The sequence below is a fragment of the Oenanthe melanoleuca genome, chromosome 8 (genome assembly GCF_029582105.1).
Source record: "Oenanthe melanoleuca isolate GR-GAL-2019-014 chromosome 8, OMel1.0, whole genome shotgun sequence".
NCBI classification, from domain to species: Eukaryota; Metazoa; Chordata; class Aves; order Passeriformes; family Muscicapidae; genus Oenanthe; species Oenanthe melanoleuca.
Genome location: NC_079342.1, coordinates 26,650,231 through 26,671,466, shown reverse-complemented (window position 1 = coordinate 26,671,466; position 21,236 = coordinate 26,650,231). Strand labels below are relative to the sequence as shown.

The window sequence follows — 21,236 nt, the reverse complement described above, 5'->3', positions numbered from 1 at the left end:
CACATCTCCTGCATTGGGTGCTGGTCTGTGCATGTGGCACAGGAGTAAAGCTCCCAGGAATACACAGCACTTTTCATCAGGAAGCAGCTCTCTAAACATAAACTAATTAATCACTCGTGCCTACCTGTCAGGTCAATGATTCCTGAGATTTTTAATCTAAAAATATTTCCCTTTTGAAATCCAGATGCGCTTGTTTTGGCAACTCTGCTTTTGATTTGTTTATTTGAGGTGTTTTTTAATTTTTTTTTTAACCTGTGTTGCTTTCCTTTTGTATTTGGGCTTTTGATCTGCTTTAATTGACTGATTTTTATTCATTTTTTTGCCCTGGAAGAATAGGAATTTGTTCTCTTTATTTTCATGGCAAGTCTCTCTCCCTGCTGCATCCTGTCAACTTTCCTCTTCTCTATTTAAGGGATTTGGCTACATTTACCTCATATTTCAGTTTATGGACCATAGACCCCAAACCATTTTCTTGATGAAATCTGTCCTCTCCCCTTGGATCTATTTATCATGGCTGGATGCCATGGGAAGCCTCCCGTGGAGGGGGGAGATGCTGGTCCTGTCTCCTGAGGGCTCAGCTTCAAATTTGGCACTCTGCCCCTCATTCCTCCACATAGAAATGATCCTCCCTAGTGTGGAATTCTTTATTATTAGTTCTAGTTTTACTGTTCTTGGGCTTTTTTCTGCCCACCTTCCCACCTTTGTTGACAGTGCATATTTTAATCACGAAAAATGCCAATAAATGCATGAATGAATAACTGATCCAAATGTATGAATAAAATAAAATTAAATGAATGAGTGAAATGTCCTGAAAATAGTAATTTCACTAGGCTTTGAGGCTTTTGAGAAAAGCTCTTTTTAGTCTTAACCAAACCTCTCAACAGGGTCTTTTACTTCAATATTATACTGATAATAGCCATATCTTTAACTTATTGCAGAGAGGGGAAGACCATGCCTGGTGCTTGCTGGGGTTTTTTAGCTGCTCTGGTTTTATTTCTTGTTGCTAACACATCTTCCACTACTTTTTTTTATTTTAAATGACAGGAATAATCACTTGCTCTTGTTTGTGCTGTGGATTGGGAGGGGGTCAGGTGCATCACAGGTGTCAGTGGGCACAGCTTTATCAAAACCCACACAACATTTCCCAGCTCTGGATGTGCTCATGGGGTGGTGTGTGTGCTCAGAGCCCCTGTGCCAGATGAGATGGGGAAATACAATTGTTTTCCCTTAGGAAATGCCCTTTTTTATTCGCTCATCAAGGATTTATTTTATTTATGTCATTTATTATGCAGCTGGTGCGTGTGGAAATCTCACGTTATCGTTCTGTGTTCAAACACAGACCATGGAGGGGGAGCACAAAGGGCACCTCCATTTTTCAGACATGGGGCATCCCAAGCTGCTGGGATGTTTTTCCAGGACAGCCTTCACAGGAGAACTTTTACTTGGAGCAGTAATTTAGGCAGGGAGCACAAAGATGGGAGGAAGATTCTCTTTTTGAAAAGTCACTCTGGGAGGATTAATTCATTGTTGCTCCTTTTCTCAGAATGGTTTAGACATCAGTGTAACAACTGGATGCTTAAAGAAAAAGCATTTTTCCAAGAATAAAGCCTATTTTGTATATTTTTTTTGCTCATGTTCCCAGTGCATGGCTAAAAGCATGGGCCTCAAGCCCTCTCCACAGTCTGTATTTCAAGATGTGGAAACGAAGGCACAGCTGCCCTGGGCTCTGTGTGTCTTTCTCTGCCATCTGGGGTTGATGTAAATGACATGTTGGGTGACAGGAGAGGACCCCTGAGCAAGATGTGATCAGGGCTAGAGACTTCCAACTTCCCATCCCATGCTTGAGTCAGGATATGTTCTTCTGGCTTCAAGCATGGGCGCATTTATTGGGTTTTTGGGGTTGCTGTTGCTAGGAGTTTTGCTGCTTGTGTGGCTTTCTGGGTTAGCTCTGTGGTGAGCTCACTGCCAGTTCTGCCCTACTTCTGTCCTGCAGGAAGGAGGGGAGAGGCAGGGAGAGGAGCAGGGAGCTGGAGTGCTCCTGGAAGCCAACCTTGCTAATGAGTACTTGCAGCATTCAGGATGCCTGTTGGGAAACCTGTTGGGAAGGAAGAAAACCCCTGCTGATGGGATCAGTCCAGTTTGGGATTGATGCCTAAAGAGGGTGACCTGAAACAGAGGCTAGACAGTGTTATAGGAATAAAGTAGGGATTTATTAAAAGGCCTTCAAAGGGAGCACCTTGGGCAGTACAAGAGCCAGTCGTGGCTCTGCCCAAGATGGATCCTGGTCATGAGTTTTTACACTTTCATAAGTTTTGGTTCATTTCCATATTGGGGTTAGTTGTCAAATTCCAGCTCCAGGTCATGAAGTCCCATCCTCCCAGATTGCTCTCCTCAATTTGCTTTATGGGCTTGAAGCTGCAACTGTGTCTTTGGTTCTCAAGCTGGAAAAGGATGGTTTTGTGTGACTGAACTGTGAGGAGAACTTGCTAAGATTTTATATGGAGTTCAGAGCCACACACTAATGCAGTACAGAGTCTGGAAAACATGAAAGCTAAGCTGAAGGCATCAAGACTTCCCTGAGTTAATCCCCAAGTGCAACTCATCCTTCCTCTCCCCATTGTGCCTCTGCAGTGCTGAGCATCCGGGGGGCGCAGGAGGAGGAGCCCACGGACCCGCAGCTGATGAGGCTGGACAACATGCTGCTGGCCGAGGGGGTGGCGGGCCCCGAGAAGGGCGGGGGCTCTGCCGCCGCTGCCGCCGCCGCCGCCGCCTCCGGGGGAGCCGGCTCCGACAACTCGGTGGAGCACTCCGACTACAGAGCCAAGCTCTCCCAGATCCGACAGATCTACCACACGGAGCTGGAGAAGTACGAGCAGGTAACAGGCTCCTTCGTGCTGTGCCCCTCCCTGGGTGCTGCGGGCGGAGCTGCAGCCACAGCCTGGGGCGCTGCTGGCAGCTCCTGTGAGCGCTGTGCGGGCAAGAGCACTGTGTGGAACTGGGTGTGGGAGTGAGAGCGTGCTCTGCTGTAGGGTTGGGAGGGTTGGGATGTGGAGTTGTCCTGGTTTGAAGGACAGTTATCTGCCAATAAAGGCAGGAGCTTCTCTTTGAAATGGAGAATGGAAACCCCCTCCCTCCAAATTATTAGTATAATTTTGAAATTAAGGGGCTCTCAGGCAAAGATATGGGAATTAGGAATAACAGTTCTTCACTAGGAAAATTAAAATAGAAATGCAGTATTACAAAGAACAATCCCAAACCCTGCCAGAGTCAGAATCCAAGCTGACACCCGTCAGTCAGTCAGGGTGTTGGCACAGTCCCATTCAATGGTGGCTGCATCCTCCTGCAGTGGCAGATGTGGTTCAGCTGGAGCAGTGCTCCTGGAGAAGGTGCAGTTTTCCTCTGAAGGTGCAGGGATGATGTGGAAAGGTCTGGCTTTCCTCTGGAATGCAGTGGAAAGAAGGTCCCTTGGTGTCCAAAATGTCAGTTTTTATCTGGGTAGGAAAGGCTTGGCTGCTCCCCTGGCTGGAGCATCTCCCAGTGGGATGATGGAATTTTATCAGTCATGCAGTGGGACTGAATGGGCCAGCAGCAGATGATATCTTCCTGGAGGGAGGATGGGCTGTGGGAAAGATAAAGATGATTGCCCAGCTGGTTTAAAGCTGGCCCATTAGCAGATAATATGTGCCAGGAGATCAGGGTCACTGCCCCACCCGGCTCAACAGATGGTGACAGAGTACACATTTCTGGCCACATCAACCCAACACAGGAGTGAGAATAGTCTTGGCATGGGTTGCCCCTTGGATTTTCACTTTTCACACCTGCCCTGGTATCTTACCCAGAATTGGCTCTGTGAAGGAAAACATGCTGGCCTTAGTGATGACAACTGTCCAAGCAAGACATGAATTGATACTGAATATCTTGAATATATTCCTTCCTTGAATATATTTTCTGTTTGAAAAGCTCTTTTTCCAGGGGAAAAAAAAATCTTTTTTCTTGTCGTAAATTACTCTAAAAAAGAAAAACTACTTGGGTCATGAACACAGCTATTGGTAACACTGACAATTTCATGAAGAGCTTTGCAGGTCAACACTCCAAACCAGTTCCTTTGAAGTGCTTCCAGATGTTTTGCTCTCTTGGCTGCTGTGCACCTTGCCCTTGTGGTCTCTACCCCAAGGTTTTGGTTTATGGATGTGAGCAAGAGGGTGTCTCCTCTTTGGGTGCAGGACAAGCTCCACTGCCAGGGGCCCTGTGGGCTTTCAGATCTCTGGTTTAGAGCCAGTGAAAGCCTCCATTTTAGCTGGCTGACTGGATGTGTGGTGGGGCTGGGGGATGTCTCACTCCATGGCCACATTGGCTGAGCTGAGAGAAGGGTGCTGCAGGGTTAGAGCTGGAGTCAGGGTGGCCAGGCAGGGCTCTGGAGCAGCCAAGCACAGTCATGCCATGAGAGGCATTTTGGTAGAGCCTTAGGACAGGCAGGAAGCAGGCTGGTTGGCCTTTGGTGGCTCTCCTCAGCCCTTGCTGTCACTCACTTGGGGCACAGACACAGGGAGGAGCCTCAGCCATCCCTCATTGAGGCTAAAGAGGGGTAGAGAGACCTCTGCTACCCAAGCCCAAGGAGAGGCTATTTGCACAGTCAAGGATAGACTTCAGGGAAGCCTTCTGCTTCTTCCTTCCATTGGGCAGGAGTTCTGTTTGTTTGATATTCTGATCCTGGTTTTGTTTGTTTGATGTTCTGATCCTGTTTTTGCTTTGCTTTTGCTCCTCAAAGAGAGGAGCACCCATGTGAGAGAAGCCTTTAGCCAGGCCCAGAGGGTGGGATGGGCCACATCTTTCCTCCTCACAACCCCCTGACAGGGTTTGGTTTTTTTGAGTGGCTTTGCAAGTGGCTGTGCTGGTCCACATCTCTGCTACCATTGCCCACAGTCCTGCAACACCAGGGCTCAGGGTTTTTCCACCTCCTTCCCACTCTCTCCAATCCAGCTGTTGGGAGCTCAGCCCCTGCCTTCTCAGTGTGGCTGCTGCTGGGTCAGCATGGCACTCAGTGGTGATTTTGCTGAGGGTGGGCAGTTCTTGTTGGGTCTGAGCCATGATGGGAATTCAGCTTGGAAGGGTGGGGTAAGACACAGCAAGTCCAGAAATGCAGTGGTTTTTTTCCCCTGCCAGCCCCTTTTTTCCCATCATGGGCTGGGAGCTGCAGACACTGTCCCCAGAGCAGCCACCCTCATCCCAGGAGCACCAAAGGCTTCTCCAGCCATCAATGTCCAGGTGCTGCCCCTGGTTTGTGGGGCTTGGTTCTGGGCATCAGGGGATCCCATCATGCCAGTGAGGAGCTCATGGGGATGAAGGAGGGGGAAGTGAGGTGGATCTGACCTCAGAATCCCTCCCTTGTCCCTTGGCTCCTCTGGCTGCCCTGTCCTCACAGCACAGCATGGGGACAGCAGGAGCAGCCAGACAGTGCTGTGCCAGCAGCAAACTAATTGGGATTGTTACCTGCTTGCCCTTATTTGTCAGGACTCCTGCCTCACTCAGGCTTTAATTATTATCCTTATTTACTTCTTACCTGATGTGCCAAGAGCATGGAGCAGGGCCATGTCTCTGGGAGCTGCTCCTGTGAAGCACAAGGGGCTCTGCAGGACTCATGGTGGGGCTGTAGGAGGAGGGGCAGTGGGTAAAAAGGTTCATGGTCCTCCTCAGATCAATCTACAGCTCCTCAAGTCCCAGCCAGGAAAACTGTGGCTGGGACTTCTTCATGCTTTACATGCATCCTGGGGCTTCATCTGCCCCATAGCCATCCATGATCCCCCTGAGAGCAAAGAAATCAGCTCCTGGCTTTCCCAGCATGTTTGCTGGGAGTCTCTCACACCCCCTGCTTGGCAGACCAGGGAAATTTCTCTCTCCCTGATGGCCTGTTTCAGGCTTAGCTAGAAACAGAGGCCAGACAAAGTTAAAAGGATAAAAGTGGATATATTTAATGAAAGGCCTTCAGGTACATTAAGAGCAGACGAAGGGACTGCACCCAAAATAGATAATGGTCACGAGTTTTTCAGAGTGATACAAGTTTGGTCTATTTGCATATCGGGTTAATTCTCCAATAACAGCTTCAAGTAAGGAATTTTGCTTCTCCCCAGTACAATTTGTTTATACTTTTTGGGGCCTGAGGCTGTAGGTGTCCTTGGATCTCAGGCCTAAAAGGGAAAAAGCGAAGGCAGTTAACTAAGACTCTATATAGAGTTATGCAGTAAGGCAGTACAGGATTTGAAAATTATAAAAGCTAAAATCTTAGTGCATCATCCCAGCACATTGTTGCTGTGAAAACCCCAGCCAGTGAGGCTTGCACTTGCATAGCCACGCTGCCTCTGCCCTGTCCTTGACACCACCGAATGACCTTCCCATCCTGGGGTTCCTTTTGCTTTTCCTGCCGTGCCAGGCGTGCAACGAGTTCACCACGCACGTGATGAACCTGCTGCGGGAGCAGAGCCGGACCCGGCCCATCTCGCCCAAGGAGATCGAGCGCATGGTCAGCATCATCCACCGCAAGTTCAGCTCCATCCAGATGCAGCTGAAGCAGAGCACGTGCGAGGCCGTCATGATCCTGCGCTCGCGCTTCCTGGACGCACGGTGAGCCCCAGACCTTCCTGCAGTGCCCTGGGCTGGGGCTTGCTGGCTCTGGGGTGTAGGAGACTGTTCCGTGGGTGGTCAGGATGGTCGTGGCAGACGGAGAGGTCTGGAAGCTTGTGGTTTATTGCATAGGGCATGGGTGAAAAAGAGCTGCCAGCCACAGCTCAGAGCAGGGCAGAAAAAGAGTGGGGGTACTAAGAGGTAAGAGAGTGGTAAGAGAGGGAAGTAAGAGAAGGAAGTAAGAGAGTGATTTTCCCATTTACAATATAATAAATCTTCTGTGTTGAATATTCTGATTTCCACTAACCAATCTAATACAAGATAGAAATCCTATAGCATTTACATACAGCCTATAAGACTCATTACATTACCATAATGTGTTATACTTTAAACCTTAAAAACTACTCTGTGGACCCCTTCTGTCAAGAGGGGATTACTTTTGGCTGGCCATCCTATTGTCTTCTAGTTATTTAGTAACTAAGGTTTGGTATCTCAAAGGTGGCTTTCATTTCCATCTTACTTATGGTTTCCATATTCTCAAAATTTTTTGCTAGGCAATCATATTTATAAGATTTTCCTGATTCAACACTGAGGGCCAGTTGTGTCTTGAGCTAGAGGGGTTTTTTGCCCTTCTTTATGCCTTAGCTGTGTGTGGCTCAGCAGGGGAGGGGACTGCAATTCAAGCCTTCCATCGGTGAGAATTGCACATCCTGGTTTTGCTGGGGCAGATTGCAACAAGCCTCTGCAGTGAAAACGTGCACTCTAGTTAGGGATGAAAGTTTATCCTCCAGGCCATCCTGTATCCCCTAGATTCCCACTGTTTTCCCACTGTTTTTATTGTCCCAGTTTTTCAGATTGCTGTAAAATTATTTCATTTCCCAAGCTGGTTAGGTGCAGACTGCAGCTTGTGATGGGGAGGGGAGGCAGCTTCACCAGGGGTACAAGGAAAGAGATGGTAGACAGGTAATAATGCCTAGGTGTGAATGGAACAGACTTCCCCAAGGATATATCCAGCTCTGCTGCCTCAGCACAGAGCTTTGCAGAGTAGCACTGGTGTCTTTGGCCACGACAGCCAGGTGTCAGGAGTCACCTTCCCAGGTGGAGGAGCTGGATGCCAGTTTTCAGACTCTGCTGTGAGCTGGAGGATACAGTGATAAATTTGAGGTGGAGACTCACTTGCTTTGAAAGGTGCTGAGAGAGCAGTCACCAGCAAGGGACAGATAAGAAGCTTCCTGGCCATGAGCCTTGCACTCCATGCTTGGAGGAGCAGAGGGGGGGAGGGAGGAAAGTGGGAAACTCAAGAGTATCTAAAATTGCATTCTATTTTTGGATCCCTGGTGCTCATTCCCTTTCCTTTTCCTTCTGTTTCCCTCCATTCTTTCTTCACATGAAGGCGGAAGAGACGAAACTTCAACAAGCAAGCCACGGAAATCCTGAATGAGTATTTCTATTCCCATCTCAGCAACCCTTATCCCAGTGAGGAAGCCAAAGAAGAGCTAGCCAAGAAATGTGGCATCACAGTCTCACAGGTGAGAGAGCTCAAAGCCTGGACTAATGGGAAACCTCAGCAAGGGGAAGGGTATTGCAGACCTCAGAGCAGTCAGCCATATCCCGTGTTGAGCATTTAATTATTAAATCAGTTTAGTGCAAGTTAGTGAGAGTGGGTGGGAGTGCAGATGGCACTTGCAGATTGAAGCCATGGATGGAAAAGGAAAGTCTGAGAGGGGATTTAGGAGGTATGAAGGCTCCATGGAGCAGTGGCTGTGTGTGCAGCCAAGGTGTTGACAACACAGAAATGATGTGGCAGCACCCAGAGGGGCAAAGTCTCCTCAAGGAATTAGTGCTGGCCTGGCCTGCAAGAAGAGCTTGTTTGATCTGAAAGTCTTTTCTTGAGGGGATTAAAAGCAGTAGGAAGAGCTGTGCAGGTTTTGCTTGGTAAGATAGAATGGACAAGTCCTGGTGGGAAGGATCTGGGTGTAACTGTTAAGAGTTTGTGCTCAGTGGGATTTCTCAGGGTCATTTCTCTCAATCATTACCCTTGTGCTGCAGAACATGACATCTCCCTGACTTGTACATCCCTCAGAATATGGTGGTTAGTAAAGACAAAATGAATTATTTCCATATGTTCAAGGAAGCCACATAGTTCCTGGAGTCTGTAACTTTGACCTGGGAGCTGCTGTGATTTGTGAGGAGCACAGTCAGCCCTTGAAATGTTCAACCATACATTGCCCAGGCCTGCCCTTCTCTATTTCCTCTCTTTCTGGAGCAGGCTGTGTGACTGAGAGCCAATCTTTGTGGCCTGTGCTGGGCTTGTCCTCATGTGAGCTTAGCAGCCCCTCTAGCCTCCTGTGGCATTCCCTGTCTTGGGCTGCTTCCCAGCCCCAGGCACGTGCCTGCTCATCACTTGAGCAAACTGCAGACAGCAGTAGCATCTGGTGTCCTTGTGGGAGCGTGTCTGCCTTCAGCAGCAGCAGCAGCAGCCAGGGCTAGGTGTCATCACCGTGCTGAGTGCCTGCTGAGTGACTCCAATTGCCTCCCCTGGGCTGCAAGACCCAAACCTTGCTTCTTCCCACAGTTACCTACAGGAGATAGCACATATTGGCTTAAGTAAAGCCCCAGCTGTCCCAGTGCTTCCCCTCTCACTTCTAATTCATCTGTTCACACTTACAAGTTCTCCTTTGCAAAGACAAAATGCCCAGGAGAAATGCTGCTGTGCCTAGGAGGTGTTTTTGAGCATGCTGTATTGGGGCTGTTTGGTGCCTGTCCCCAGGATCTGCCTCCCTTCTTCATCCACATAAGGCAGAAACAAACACACATCCAGGTCTGGTTTGCTGAGACTGAGTGGGAGCAGAGGTCCCATGGATGTGTGTAAGTCATGAGCAGAGTTGATCTGAACTCAGAGTCTGACCAGGTGCTTCACAGATTTTAAAATGCAGATAGGTTGTGGTGGCTGTACATTCAGCCTCCTGCCCTGTGGGGCTCAGAGTTTGCCCAGGATGTGAAGCCAGAAGAGCAGTCATGAGGAGATGTGCATGTGGAAAGATCATGAAGATGCACATTGTCATTAGTGGGAAACTGGACCAAGAGGTGGAATGGAGCTCCTTGCCAACAGCACCAGCTCCTGGCAATGTCATCAGTGTTTGCTCCCAGAACTGGGGTGGGTGCTGATCTGAGTCTCTGCAGGTTATATTTTATCTTTCCTTCTCTGCAGGGATGGATACCTGTAGCTCAATAGCCATTAAATTGGTGAATGAAGCCACTTCTGTGTGGAAGCTGCTGAATGCTCTAATAGCACTGCAGATAGAAAGCAGCACAGGAACAAAAGCTCATGAGTTTCAGTTATCAACACCCAAGCCTGAGCCATTTCCCTAAGATATGGAAAAAATCATGGGCTTCAAAGAATGAACATCCATTATTGTCTTCTATCTTGGATGCTTGCTCAGTTTATTTGGAAGAGGGAGCACTGATGTACTTGCTCACCAGCAAGCAAAGGGAGAATGTCCTTGGAATCTCACCAGAGGGGTTGGTCTTGCTAGCTGAAGATTGCAGCTCCAAGCAATTCTAGGAGTGTCAGAGCTTTTCTGGAGAGCTGTAGCATCCTCCTCGTTTGCCCATCCCCTTTATCCTGATAAGCTGTCTCAAACAAAGTCAGTAGTGGCTGGAAATTGTCTTCTGCTTAGAGACTTCCACATTACCCTGGTTCTGTGTGTTTAATGCTGATGAAGAAGTAGCTGAGAGCTGTAGAGTTGAATCTTTCCCATGTCTTCTCTGAAACAGTTCAGTGTGAGATAGTACCCATGAGTGAGCAGGAATATCATCAGCATGTCTCTGGGCAAACACAGTGGAAGCATCTTCCACCCCTTCCCAAGGCACACACTTCTTTCCTGAGACCAAACTCAGGTTTTAGGACGAGTCCTGTGCTCCTCCATCCTTCCGCTGAAGTTCCTGGCTCGTGCAGTGGCTCATGCTAAGCCTTGCAAAGCTGGGCTCAGCTGGATGAAGAGCATCCACTTCTGGCTTTGTGCCCCTGTTCCCCTCAGATGGATCAAAAGAGAGCTTCAGTGATACTGAAGCAATTTTGTGTGTCAGCCAGGCCCCAGTCAATTCCCTGAGTGTTCACCCTCAAAGCTGTGCTGGTAATCAGGGCATCTATCCCATCAAAGGGATACTGAGGAGGAGGCAAATAAAAATGACTCATACCTGTTCTCAAATCCTGCAATTTCAGGGTCATTTGACTTCATCATGTTTTTTTTTAATCCATCTTAAGATTTTTGTGGGGTGGTTCTAGTGGTTCCTGTGGAGCATCCCATCTATAGCAGAGGACTCCCATCACCTTTCCTGGGCTTGGTGTGGCACACCTGGGGTGGAAGGTGCTGGGAAAACTGGGGTGGGAAAGAATCTGCCCTGCTTTACCTGAACTAATCCACCTTCCTCACCCAGGTGCACTTGGCAGAGCTGACACCTAAACATCCTTGTCTTCTCCTGAACTCGCTCTAGGTATCAAACTGGTTTGGAAATAAGAGAATCCGGTACAAGAAGAACATAGGTAAATTTCAAGAGGAAGCCAATATTTATGCTGCCAAAACAGCTGTCACGGCTACCAACGTGTCAGCCCATGGAAGCCAGGCTAACTCACCCTCAACTCCCAATTCAGCTGGTTAGTTGTGATTTTTCTTTTTTTTTGGGTCGTTAGTGTTCGGGTTTTTGTTCGTTCTCTCCTCTCCCTCTAATCTCTCTGGTTTTCTCCTTTTGGTTATTTTGGCTTTTATTCTCTGGGTCTGGTTTGCTCACTTTTTTGGTCTTAAAACAAAAAGAAAAAAGGGAAATGGGTTTGGTTTGGTGAGTTTGTTGTGGAGGGGGTTACTTTGTTTTCTTTGTTTTTTCTCCCTATTCTTTTTTTCCCCTCTTTCCCTTTCCTGTTCTGTTTTTTTTTTTTTTTGGAAAAAAGGATGTGATCAGACCTTGTCACTGGTGATGTTATGGTGGGGGTTATATGCATGGTTGGTAAACACAAAACCAGAAGAGTGGTCCACAAACTGTTGCTGGGATTGCTTGCGCTTTAAAGGGGAGAAAAAAAAAAGTAACAGAAAAGTTACTGCATAATGATTTATTTCACTGGGGTTGAAAGCATGAGTGATCCTGATGGATAAACCCCAGCATTTCTGAGATGTCCTAGCTCATGCCATTTTGGGGGTTGTTTTGGGTAAATTTTTGTCCTTTGATTTTCTTTCTGTTGTGGTTATCTCTTTGATTGCTTACATGACAGTGTCTGGATCACCTGCAAGAGTGTGCTCTGTGTGAATTTTATTTTCCCTTCGTGTCAGTCAATCCAGAGAAATTCATGGGTCGTTCCCTTCCCTTTCCCCCTTTCCTTCCCGTTTGCTGTGGGTTCCATTTGTTTGTTTTGAGAGTCAAAGGCACAGAGCACTTTGCCCAGATTTCAGCTCCTCTGCTAGAGAATGATGCTCAGTTCATGCGTGGTGCCTGCTGCAAGGTTGGCCAAACCAAAAATGATCAGGGGCTGCGGATCCAAGAGCAGTGGAAAACTGGGATTTGTTTACAAGGAGAGGAAAAAACCAAAACTTCATGGGTGCCATGTACTTTGTAATCCATGCAAATATCTGTGTGCCTGTTTTCTTTTTAGGGGTGGGAGGGAGAGTGGGAATGTGCCACTCTTGAGCCTTTGAGCTGAGTGTTTGCAGCACCCTTCCCCAGGAGTGTGATGCTTGGTGTGATCAGAGAGGCAGGAAGGGAGCACAGAGGATGGTGGAGTGGGCAGCAGGATGTTACCCAGACCATGCAGATGCTGGCTGCCATCAGGTCATGCTTCTGTAGTGAGCACAACCCTGCCTCTGTAGGTATCAGAGGAATCACCCTCCAGAAACACCCCTGGCTCTGGAGGAGTTGAGTGGAAGGTGGAGAGCCAGGGGTCAAACAAAGGGAGGAAGCAGTGACATGGAAGCAGAGAGGAATCTCTCCCACCTCCTTCTCACCCAGGGCTTCCTGTTCTGCCTCAGCTGCTCTGAGGGCTTAGTTGGATGCAGCAGAACTCTGCAGAGACAGTTTGCTGGAGTTTTGTTTGATTCTTTTTGCTTTGGGGATTTTTGTTCCCCTCCCGTTCTCTCAGCTGAATTTTCAAAAATGCCATTCTTTCCAAAGAGCTGACACAAAATACCTGGTCAAGTGGGCTCTCCTGATGTTAACACCCCCTGTAGAAAAGGCTGGAGGGAATTCTGCTGGAGAGGGCAGAATTGTGTGTTTTGAGGGAGAGGCCTGCTGCCTGTGATGCTGTCCTGCATCCCACACAGTCTGGACCAAAGAGATGCAGCTCTCCTTCTTTTCCTCTTTCTCCAGCTGAGTCAGATCCAAAGGTCTGGAATAGCAAGGGAACAGCTTCAAATTGCCTGAGTGGGTTTGGATCTGAGCTGCACACAGAAGAATAAGCATCTCCTCAGTGCCTGGCCAGTTAAATAGTGCTCCAGAGCAAGGCAGTTTCCTCGCCCTCCCCACAGGCAGTTACACGGTTGTTTCAGAGATAAATTGGCCAGTGCCCTGCAGTAAACAGCTGAGAAAATCCCTGGATAACACTGTGCTTTCAAGAAAGGACAAACAGTCCTGTTATTAACAGGGAAAACTTGAGCTCCTGGGTCCTCTTTGTGGCTCACTTGTCTGCAGTCTGGAGTCATTGACCTCTTTTCACGTGCCTGAAGTGTCAGCGGTGCTAAAGCAGTGTGAGGGGAGCCTGCAGGGCACAGAGATCCTTCTTCTGCTTAGAAATAAAGTGTTCCTAACCTGGCCCAGGTCCCACACCCTGCCTGTAGTGCTGCAACAGTGGCAGAGCAGTGGGGAGGCCCCACTTGCTCCAGGTCAGCTTGCAGAGGTAGTGGATTTGGGTGTCCTTGTAGGTCCTCTCCTGAGAAAACTGTGAGATTTTTATCTCCTGACATTTGAGATCCTCCCAGCTGAACCACGGGGATGTAACAGCTCAGGTGAGCATCCCTGCATTGTCACATTCTGGGACAAAGACACATCCTGAGGACATCATGTGATCTCCCCTGCTTCAGGGTGTCCTGTAGCAAGAAGCACACCTGTACATGCTAGGTCTGAAATACCTGTCTGAGGAAGACTGGGACAGTTGTGTCCAGGACCATGAGCCATCAGATGTGCTGAATTCTCCAGGGAGGATCTTGGAAGCCAGTGAGGAGGTGAAGAACTAAGATGGCCAATGCCTCTCCTTTTACACTGTGGACTTCTTTCTGTTCCCAGATCATTGGCTGAGACTTTGGTGAGGAAGTAGCTGAACAAAGATAGGACTTTCTGGTTTAAATACATTATGGGGCATGTGGAAAGTAAGTAAGCAGAGGACAGGTCATGAGGAAGAAATGACCAGCAGTGTAATCCCTGGAGGGCTGTCATGTTGGAAGAGGAGGTGCAACTGGATGCAGTGGGACCTTGGACAGGAGCTAAATTCATTTCTGCTGTGGCTACATAGGCCCATCTGTTCTCTCATTGATGCCCATGTTACTGGAGATCAGTGAATGGCTACACTCAGTCAAAGAGATTGGCCACACATTGACAAGGGCAAGGATTGCATCTGTCTGCCCATCTGGCACATTCAGAGCAGGGTCCCCCATCCTCAGCCACCCAGGCCTGAATGTCAAACACCTCTTCATCCCCAGTACACTGGGCTGGCCTTTATCAGCCAGATGTTCAAATAAGCTGAGAAGTCTGGCTCATTTGGGCTAACAACTCCCCATCCTCACTTTTATTTCCTGGACAATCTCAGCACAGAAACCACATGGCAGATGAAGGCTGGTTTATGTGGGCAAACGCTTTTGCCAGCCACAGGTGATGGCATCCAGTGAAATCTTGAATACAGAGCAGCCAAAATTGTCCTGAGCTGTTTTTTTTACCTGCTCACCCTTTTGGTTTGTAAAAATCTTCTTGTGAAGCTGCTGCCTGGAAATGTACTTCATCAGGCACAGGTGTTTTCTCTGCCTTCCTCCATTTGTGTCCAGAACACACCACTGGAGAGGACTCTGCTTCAGCAGAGACTGCTCTGGTTGTGGCTTCACTGTCCTCAGTGTTGTTGGGCAAGTGAAAAAGAACAAATGTCCTGCTGGATTATCCCTGGCTTTTGGACCTGCTGAGGAGCTACATGGTCCATCACCACATTGTTCCCTCATTTTAGCCACAGCAAAGACGCCACAAAAAGTCACAGGAGGCATAAATTTTGTGCTCTCAATGCATGTGTGTCATTGCTGTTGACTTCAACTAGGAATCCTGTAGACATGACCAGAGTCATTTCAGAGGTTCAGTGTGCTGGATCTGTCTTGGTGGTGGTAGGTGGGATGAGGCAGCAGATGAGGGTGGTTTGATTTCAGCTCCAGTGAACACCATTATCCTGTTTGTTTGTTCGTGGTACCATTTGAATTGTCAGGTATTTTAGAGAAAAGTACTTACTGGAGGTCCTGGAAAATTGGAGGTGGAATTTGAGACTGTCGAAACACAGAAGACATTGGAGAAGCTGGAGAAGAAGCTCTCTGAAGAGCTGGAAAAGTGGTGCAAGATACACCAGCAGTCAAATTGTGAAGATTTTTGAAATGGAGGCAAAATTGAGGTGGACTTTGCTCATCAGAGGTGTTAGGAAGAGTAGAAGAAATCTCTTAGAAAGCATTGTTTTGGTGTAGGCTTTCACCCAGGGCAAGATCTGACTGCCAGAGTTTGCTCAGACTTTCCAGCACTCTTTCTGAAGCTGCCCTGATAGAAACTCAGCACCAAAGAATAGTGAGGATAGGTCTTGGATTTAAAAAGAAGTCTGGACTCTGAAGATGAAGCACTCTTCCACACTGTACAAGTCATGGGTTTTCTGATAGTTTTTCCTGCCTACCCACAATAATTGCACACCAAGATCAGAGCGCTTTCCTCCTGGGCTCACAAGCTCAAAGATGAACTTCTCTCATTCACAACCTCTCAATTCCTGAGGAACCCCAGACCAAATCACAACCACCAAAAGCCTGTGGTGCATTCAGGAAAAGAGCCTTTCAGAGGGACAGGTTAGATTTACAATGGAGCCTCCTCTAGTGGAAGGACTTGTATTCCTGGATCTTATCTCTGCAGAGGATAGCTGAGTCTAAATTTTCAGGGCTCTTTCAGGGCTGGCCCCTCTCCCAGCTGGGTGCATCAGCCCCTCCTAGCTGTGCCTCTGAGGCTTTGGGCCACTGTAATTTTCGGGTGAGTGCTGAAGCAGCAGTGGTGGTGCAGAGGGCTCTGCAATTACGCCTCTGATCCAAATGCCATCCATACGTGCGGGGCCATTGGTATGCGCATATTTATCTCTGCATCCACATCAGCAGCAAGACATATTTACTGTTTAGATATGCACATATATTGTAAAAACACCCCTTGCCAATAGCAGTGTATATCTTGTAAGTGACATTTCCAGCGTTCCTCATGATTTCCGAGACACCGTCGCTCTTCAGAACTGGAGTTTGTGGCTGTTTGTTTATTTTTATTTCCTCCCTCCCAGTCTCAATTTTATGGCCAGGTTTGTTAAGTTTCTATAAAATATCAGTTAAGTTTATGGCATTTTTATTTGTTATTGTTGTTACAATTTTCTTTTGGTAGGGGAAGGTGGGATGAAATGTTGCTCAGCTGGGGGCAGAGTGATAGCAGTGTCATGCCAGGTGCTTAGGGATTCCAGAATCCTCTTTCCAGCTCTGCCACTGATTATTTGTGTGATCTTGAAGATTTCTGCTCACCTCAGAAGAGGAGGGAAATATTCTCTGCTTCTTGTGAGTGGTAGCTGCAGAGTGTTTTTGTTCTCAGCCACTGTGGGAGTACAAAGCTGCATTACTGTGCTTTGATGAAGGTGGTCAAGGCAATCACTCAGAAAATGGGGTCAGAAATGTCTTTGTGTGTGTGAAACGTGCTTATCTTCCCACTTAAAGTTGAGCACTGTCAGGGTGGGCTGGCCCCAGTCTGCCAGCTCATTTCTCTAGGTTTTTTGCCTTTAAAATAGCAAGTAACCTGAGAGGTGGGGAAGTGACAGGAGCCCTTTGCCAGGCGAGCAGAGGAGGTGCTGGTTACAGCTGCCTCCTGACTAGTCCCGCTTATTTCACACAGCGCTGTGGGATTGCTCTCTGGAACAGGCTGGGCAGGTTGACAGTGAGCACAGACAATGAGCTATTCCTGGCTTCACTCTTTTCAGTCACCAGTGGGAGGGAGGGTCCTGATCCAAGACTCACTGTGCTCAAGATGAGTCTTTCTCTGACTGTCCTGGGTGTTTCATCTAGCAGAGCTGTTTCTGCTTTCCTTTGATTCTGAGCACTGCCAGCACCTGGCAAAAGAGCCAGTCGCTAAGAGAGCAGCAGAGAAGGTGGTGAACATGGAGTCTCCAGCATAGACCTGCTGCTCCCTGACCTTTGCCTCTTTCAGAGGAGCCTTCCTGGTCCACCTCCAGGGCACAGCTGTCCCTGTTTCTGCCCTCCCCAGCAAAGGGAGGGGGATTGCCAGGCATTCCTCAGAGCGTACGCATGAGCCATAGTTGGGCAATTCCACCAGGACTGTGGTTGCCAGTCTTCCAAGCTGGAAATGGCAGTGTAGATGATGAAAGTATATTTGGGACTGGAGCTGAAAGCAAAGCTGACCTGGGCCCCTGAAGTCTCTCCTTTCCAAGGCTAACGTCATGTATAACTAAACCTTGCACGTTGAGCTGTCTCACACTTAACGCGCTGATCTGCACGATAAATTCTGAAATAATCCCATAAAACCTTTTTATTTATTTTTAACCCCCTTGCTGCCTTCCCTGCCTTCCAGTTACATGATGGGTTTGTTTCTTCTGTTAAGTGGTTGAGGAGGTGCTCAGATATCTCAAAGCTGGAAGCATAAAACTTTCATTTCTGCAAAGGCGGGATTTATTTTTTCTTTTCATTGAGGTTTTTTTTCTCCTGGTCCCACCCAGTTGTCTTCACTGTTACAATTTTTTATCATGACATTGACGACTGGTGCATGCAGTGGGGAATTTGCTTTACTGAGCTTGTTCTTCTGGGGCAGCTGGCCCAGGAGGGCTGAGACACCCTTGTGTTCTCTCATGGGCCATCGCAGTGAAAGACTTTTGCCAGCCTGATGGGCACTGGGAGTCTAACCCAGGTGTCTTCACATTTTTGTGAGCCTTTGCTCCTGGTGCTCTGCAGTTCCCACCAGTGATGGGTTCCTGATGTCCTGAAGGCAAACCTCACGCACTGCCCCCTCGCAGAGCCCCCTGTGCTCAGCCAGAGCTCCAGCCGTGGGGCTGGATGGGCTCTGCATGTCTCACCCTGCAGGGAGCAGTACGGGCTAGAATTACCCTCCCTGTTCTGAGCTTCTCAGCATGGGCTTGGTTTGCCTGCTGCAAAGGCTTCTGCTCTTGATAGCAGGGCTTGTCTGGGTAATTCTGGTCTCCAGTGCAGTCTGCTGGGTGGACTCCAACAACCGAGATCCTTCAGAGCTGTCTGAAGGATTCCGACGCTGTCCGAGTCCTCCAGGCTGTGTTTTGTTTGTCCCAGTCAAAAGCATGAAGAATCCTTCCTCCAGCTGAGGAGCTGTTGAAGAATGTTCTTGGCATTGAGCTGTAACAACATGTGGCTTTGAATAACCTCAAGAGTGCATCCTTTTTTTTTCGCTTGCTCTGTTCTTCATACTACTAACCTGACTGTGTGTTTTGTTTTTGTGGTTGCTTTGCATGTTGTTCCTTCCTCTTGGCTGAGAGTCATGGGGTGGATCTTTTTCCTTTCTGTGATTCAGGTGCCTCACTCTTTCCTTTCCAGGTTCTTCCAGTTCTTTTAACATGTCAAACTCTGGAGATTTGTTCATGAGCGTGCAGTCTCTCAATGGGGATTCTTACCAAGGGGCCCAGGTTGGAGCCAACGTGCAGTCACAGGTAGGGACCCATCCGATGTACTGCCAGTGAATGCATTAGTGTTGGAGGAGCCTTTGATTGTATTGGCACTTCTCCCTCCCGTCTGAAAAGAGCAAATCTCAACCAGCACAAATCAACCGACCAACACTTGAAAAAAGGCAAACCAGACTGAAAAACCAACCAACCAACCAAAAAAAAAAAAAAAAAAAGGCAACAGGAACAACCACCAAAAAAAGAAAACAAACAAACAAAAAAAACCTAACCAAAAAACAATCCAAAAAGAAACCAAAACCAAACACCCAACCAAACCAACAACCATGGTCTTGAGGAGACTTGCCCACACTTTGTGAATGCATTTGGCTCTGGCTTGATAGTCGTACTAGGAGGAGAGAAGGTGTAGAAGAATAGGCACAAAGTCAAACAAAAGCAGCTCAGGTTTAGGTTCTGCTTGCTTTATTCTTCCAAGGGTATGGGCCAGATGTTTGGACTGGTGTCTCGTTTTACAAGGCTTCCACTTATTCCTTTGATGCCAAACCAGGTGTCTGCTGAAAGGCAATAAACGTTTAAATATATAGATAACTTTTTTTTAGTTTTTTTTTTCTTTTTTTAATTAAAAGACACCCTTGATCATCTCCCCACCTCCCCAAAGCACAGGCATTCACACCACCCCTGTACCTACCCAGGAGGAGAGAGCAAGGGAGCTTTGAGCAGCATTGCTGAAACGTCAACCCATGCTTGGGGCAAAAAGAAAGAATTTAAAATAGCCATGACCTCACTCAGGTCTCCCATCCGATGTCCAGATATGCCATGAGTCCCCTCCCTGGCATCTAAGGCTCTGTTCTGTGCTGAGAGACGACAGCCACTCTGACACTTCTGCATTGGGCAAGGAGAGCTCTCTAAAGCCAAGGCTGCTCCCCCATGGGGCTGCAGGTGGAGCAGACACCATCCATGGGCAGTGAGACGTGCTCACCATGTGTGCCACCACTGGGGCTGGGGCTGGGGGTGTGAGGGAGAGGAACAGGGCACCCAGAGGAGCGCTGCTGGTGCCTTTGCTATGGTAGGTATGTTTCCTTTGTGGGCCCTCTGCAGTGAAGGCGCTCAGCCAGCTCCAAAGATCTCCTTCTGCTGCTGTGAGCGGTGTTTGGGGTCAGGGGTGGAAGGGGGTCGAGCACCATGGTGGAGATGGCTGCAGCAGTGTGCGCCAGGAGATGCCACCCTCACTTGTCACTCTCTTCTCTCCCCCCACTCTGTTTGTCAAAGGACATGGGACCAAGGAGAGTGTGACAGGGCTACTGGGGCGGGCGGGGGATGGCGAGGGAGGCAGGAGAGGTCCTCTGGCTCATCTCTCTCCACAAGACCAACTGCGGCTCTCTTTCATCCCTCTTCAAATACACACCTTTATTTTTATTGCGATTTTTTGGCCATGATTATTGCTATTACTGTTTGTTTGCTTTTATCTTGCCAAAGACGAACAGAAGCAGCTTTGGCCAGTAACCTTTCCTTCCCTCTAATTTGTGTCTTTGTTGTTGTTGGTTTGTTTAGGTGGATACCCTTCGCCATGTTATCAGCCAGACAGGAGGATACAGTGACGGACTCGCGGCAAGTCAGATGTATAGTCCGCAGGGCATCAGTGTAAGAAAAAAAACAGGCTTGGGTTCTGGTCTTTTGGGTTTGTTTTTTTTTTCATTTTTGTTCTCTCACTACCAATTATTTCAAAGCCATAGGGCTCAGAATGCCACTTAGTAGGACTTGTCTTTGCTTTTACGGTCACCTAGTTCATTGCTTCTGTGTCGGTCACGCCAGCGGCGCAGCTTTGCCCACAAAAAAAGTGGCACCAGGGCAGGCTGCGTGCAGGCAGCTGGCGTCTCGGACTGTCACAGCCCATCAGCGTTCGCCCGGCACCTGCGGCCACGCGCGCTCGGCCGGGAGGAGCTGCTAAACAGGTGACACCTCGTGTCACACGGTGGGGAATGTCACCGCAAACATCCCGGCCTCCGTCGTGGCGGCACCATCCTGGATAAAAATATCCCGTCCCTGGCCGGCGTCCGAGAGCGCGGCGGCGATGGGGGCGCGAGTAAAGGAGGGAAAACCACAAAGCCGACCAACGTCAAGCCAAGGAAACCTCGCCCAAGCGGGCTGGGGGAGGATGCGAGGGGGAGGGCGGTCTCGGGAGCATCTTCTCCTTGTTCTTGGGTGCGCTGGCGGGTTCTGACTAGCATGAAAATTCGTAGCGACAAGCTGTGTCGCACAGGGGGAAATCGATCAGACACACACAAGGAGAACCCAGTGTAGATTCGGGACAGCAATCCAACTTCATTTCTCAGATCAATCGTCCACCATCTCAGCGGCGGTGACAGCAAGCTGGGAGAGGAGGGCAGCCTGGAAAAGGAGGCTGTGAGCGCTGAGTGGGTGGTGGCAGCGGTGTCCAGGGTGGCACAGAGCAGGAGGCAGCTGGCCCTGGACATGGGGTGCTGACGGTTGGGACAGCATGGTCTTGATCTGGTCAGAGAGGTGATGATCCTGCGGGTGGGATGGTGGTCCTGCAGCCCAGCACGGTGCAGCAACCAGCCCCATCACCCTCCAGCCCACTGGGCCGTTGGTCACCTGGCCTGTGACCATCTTGCAGGACGGCCACCACCAGCGTGCAGTGCCCTGGGACGGGGGGCTCTGCTCCCCTCTCCCGCGGGTGCCGGGGCTTTGTGGGCGGCTTGACGTCAGG

General features: G+C 48.8%; 1 protein-coding gene across 2 annotated transcripts in view; it reads left to right on the top strand.

Annotated features, from left to right (window-relative positions):
• PBX1 (PBX homeobox 1) overlaps positions 1-21,236 on the top strand; it is a 126,950-nt gene that overhangs the window by 96,469 nt on the left and 9,245 nt on the right. The window contains exons 3-8 of one of the 2 annotated variants that reach the window (XM_056497067.1): positions 2,632-2,876; positions 6,428-6,618; positions 8,012-8,147; positions 11,116-11,275; positions 18,426-18,538; positions 20,060-20,149. In XM_056497067.1, the coding sequence (XP_056353042.1) occupies positions 2,632-2,876; positions 6,428-6,618; positions 8,012-8,147; positions 11,116-11,275; positions 18,426-18,538; positions 20,060-20,149 (935 nt within the window). Of the gene's footprint in view, positions 1-2,631; positions 2,877-6,427; positions 6,619-8,011; positions 8,148-11,115; positions 11,276-18,425; positions 18,539-20,059; positions 20,150-21,236 lie in introns of those variants that run through there. The other variant, XM_056497068.1, reaches the window with a different exon arrangement.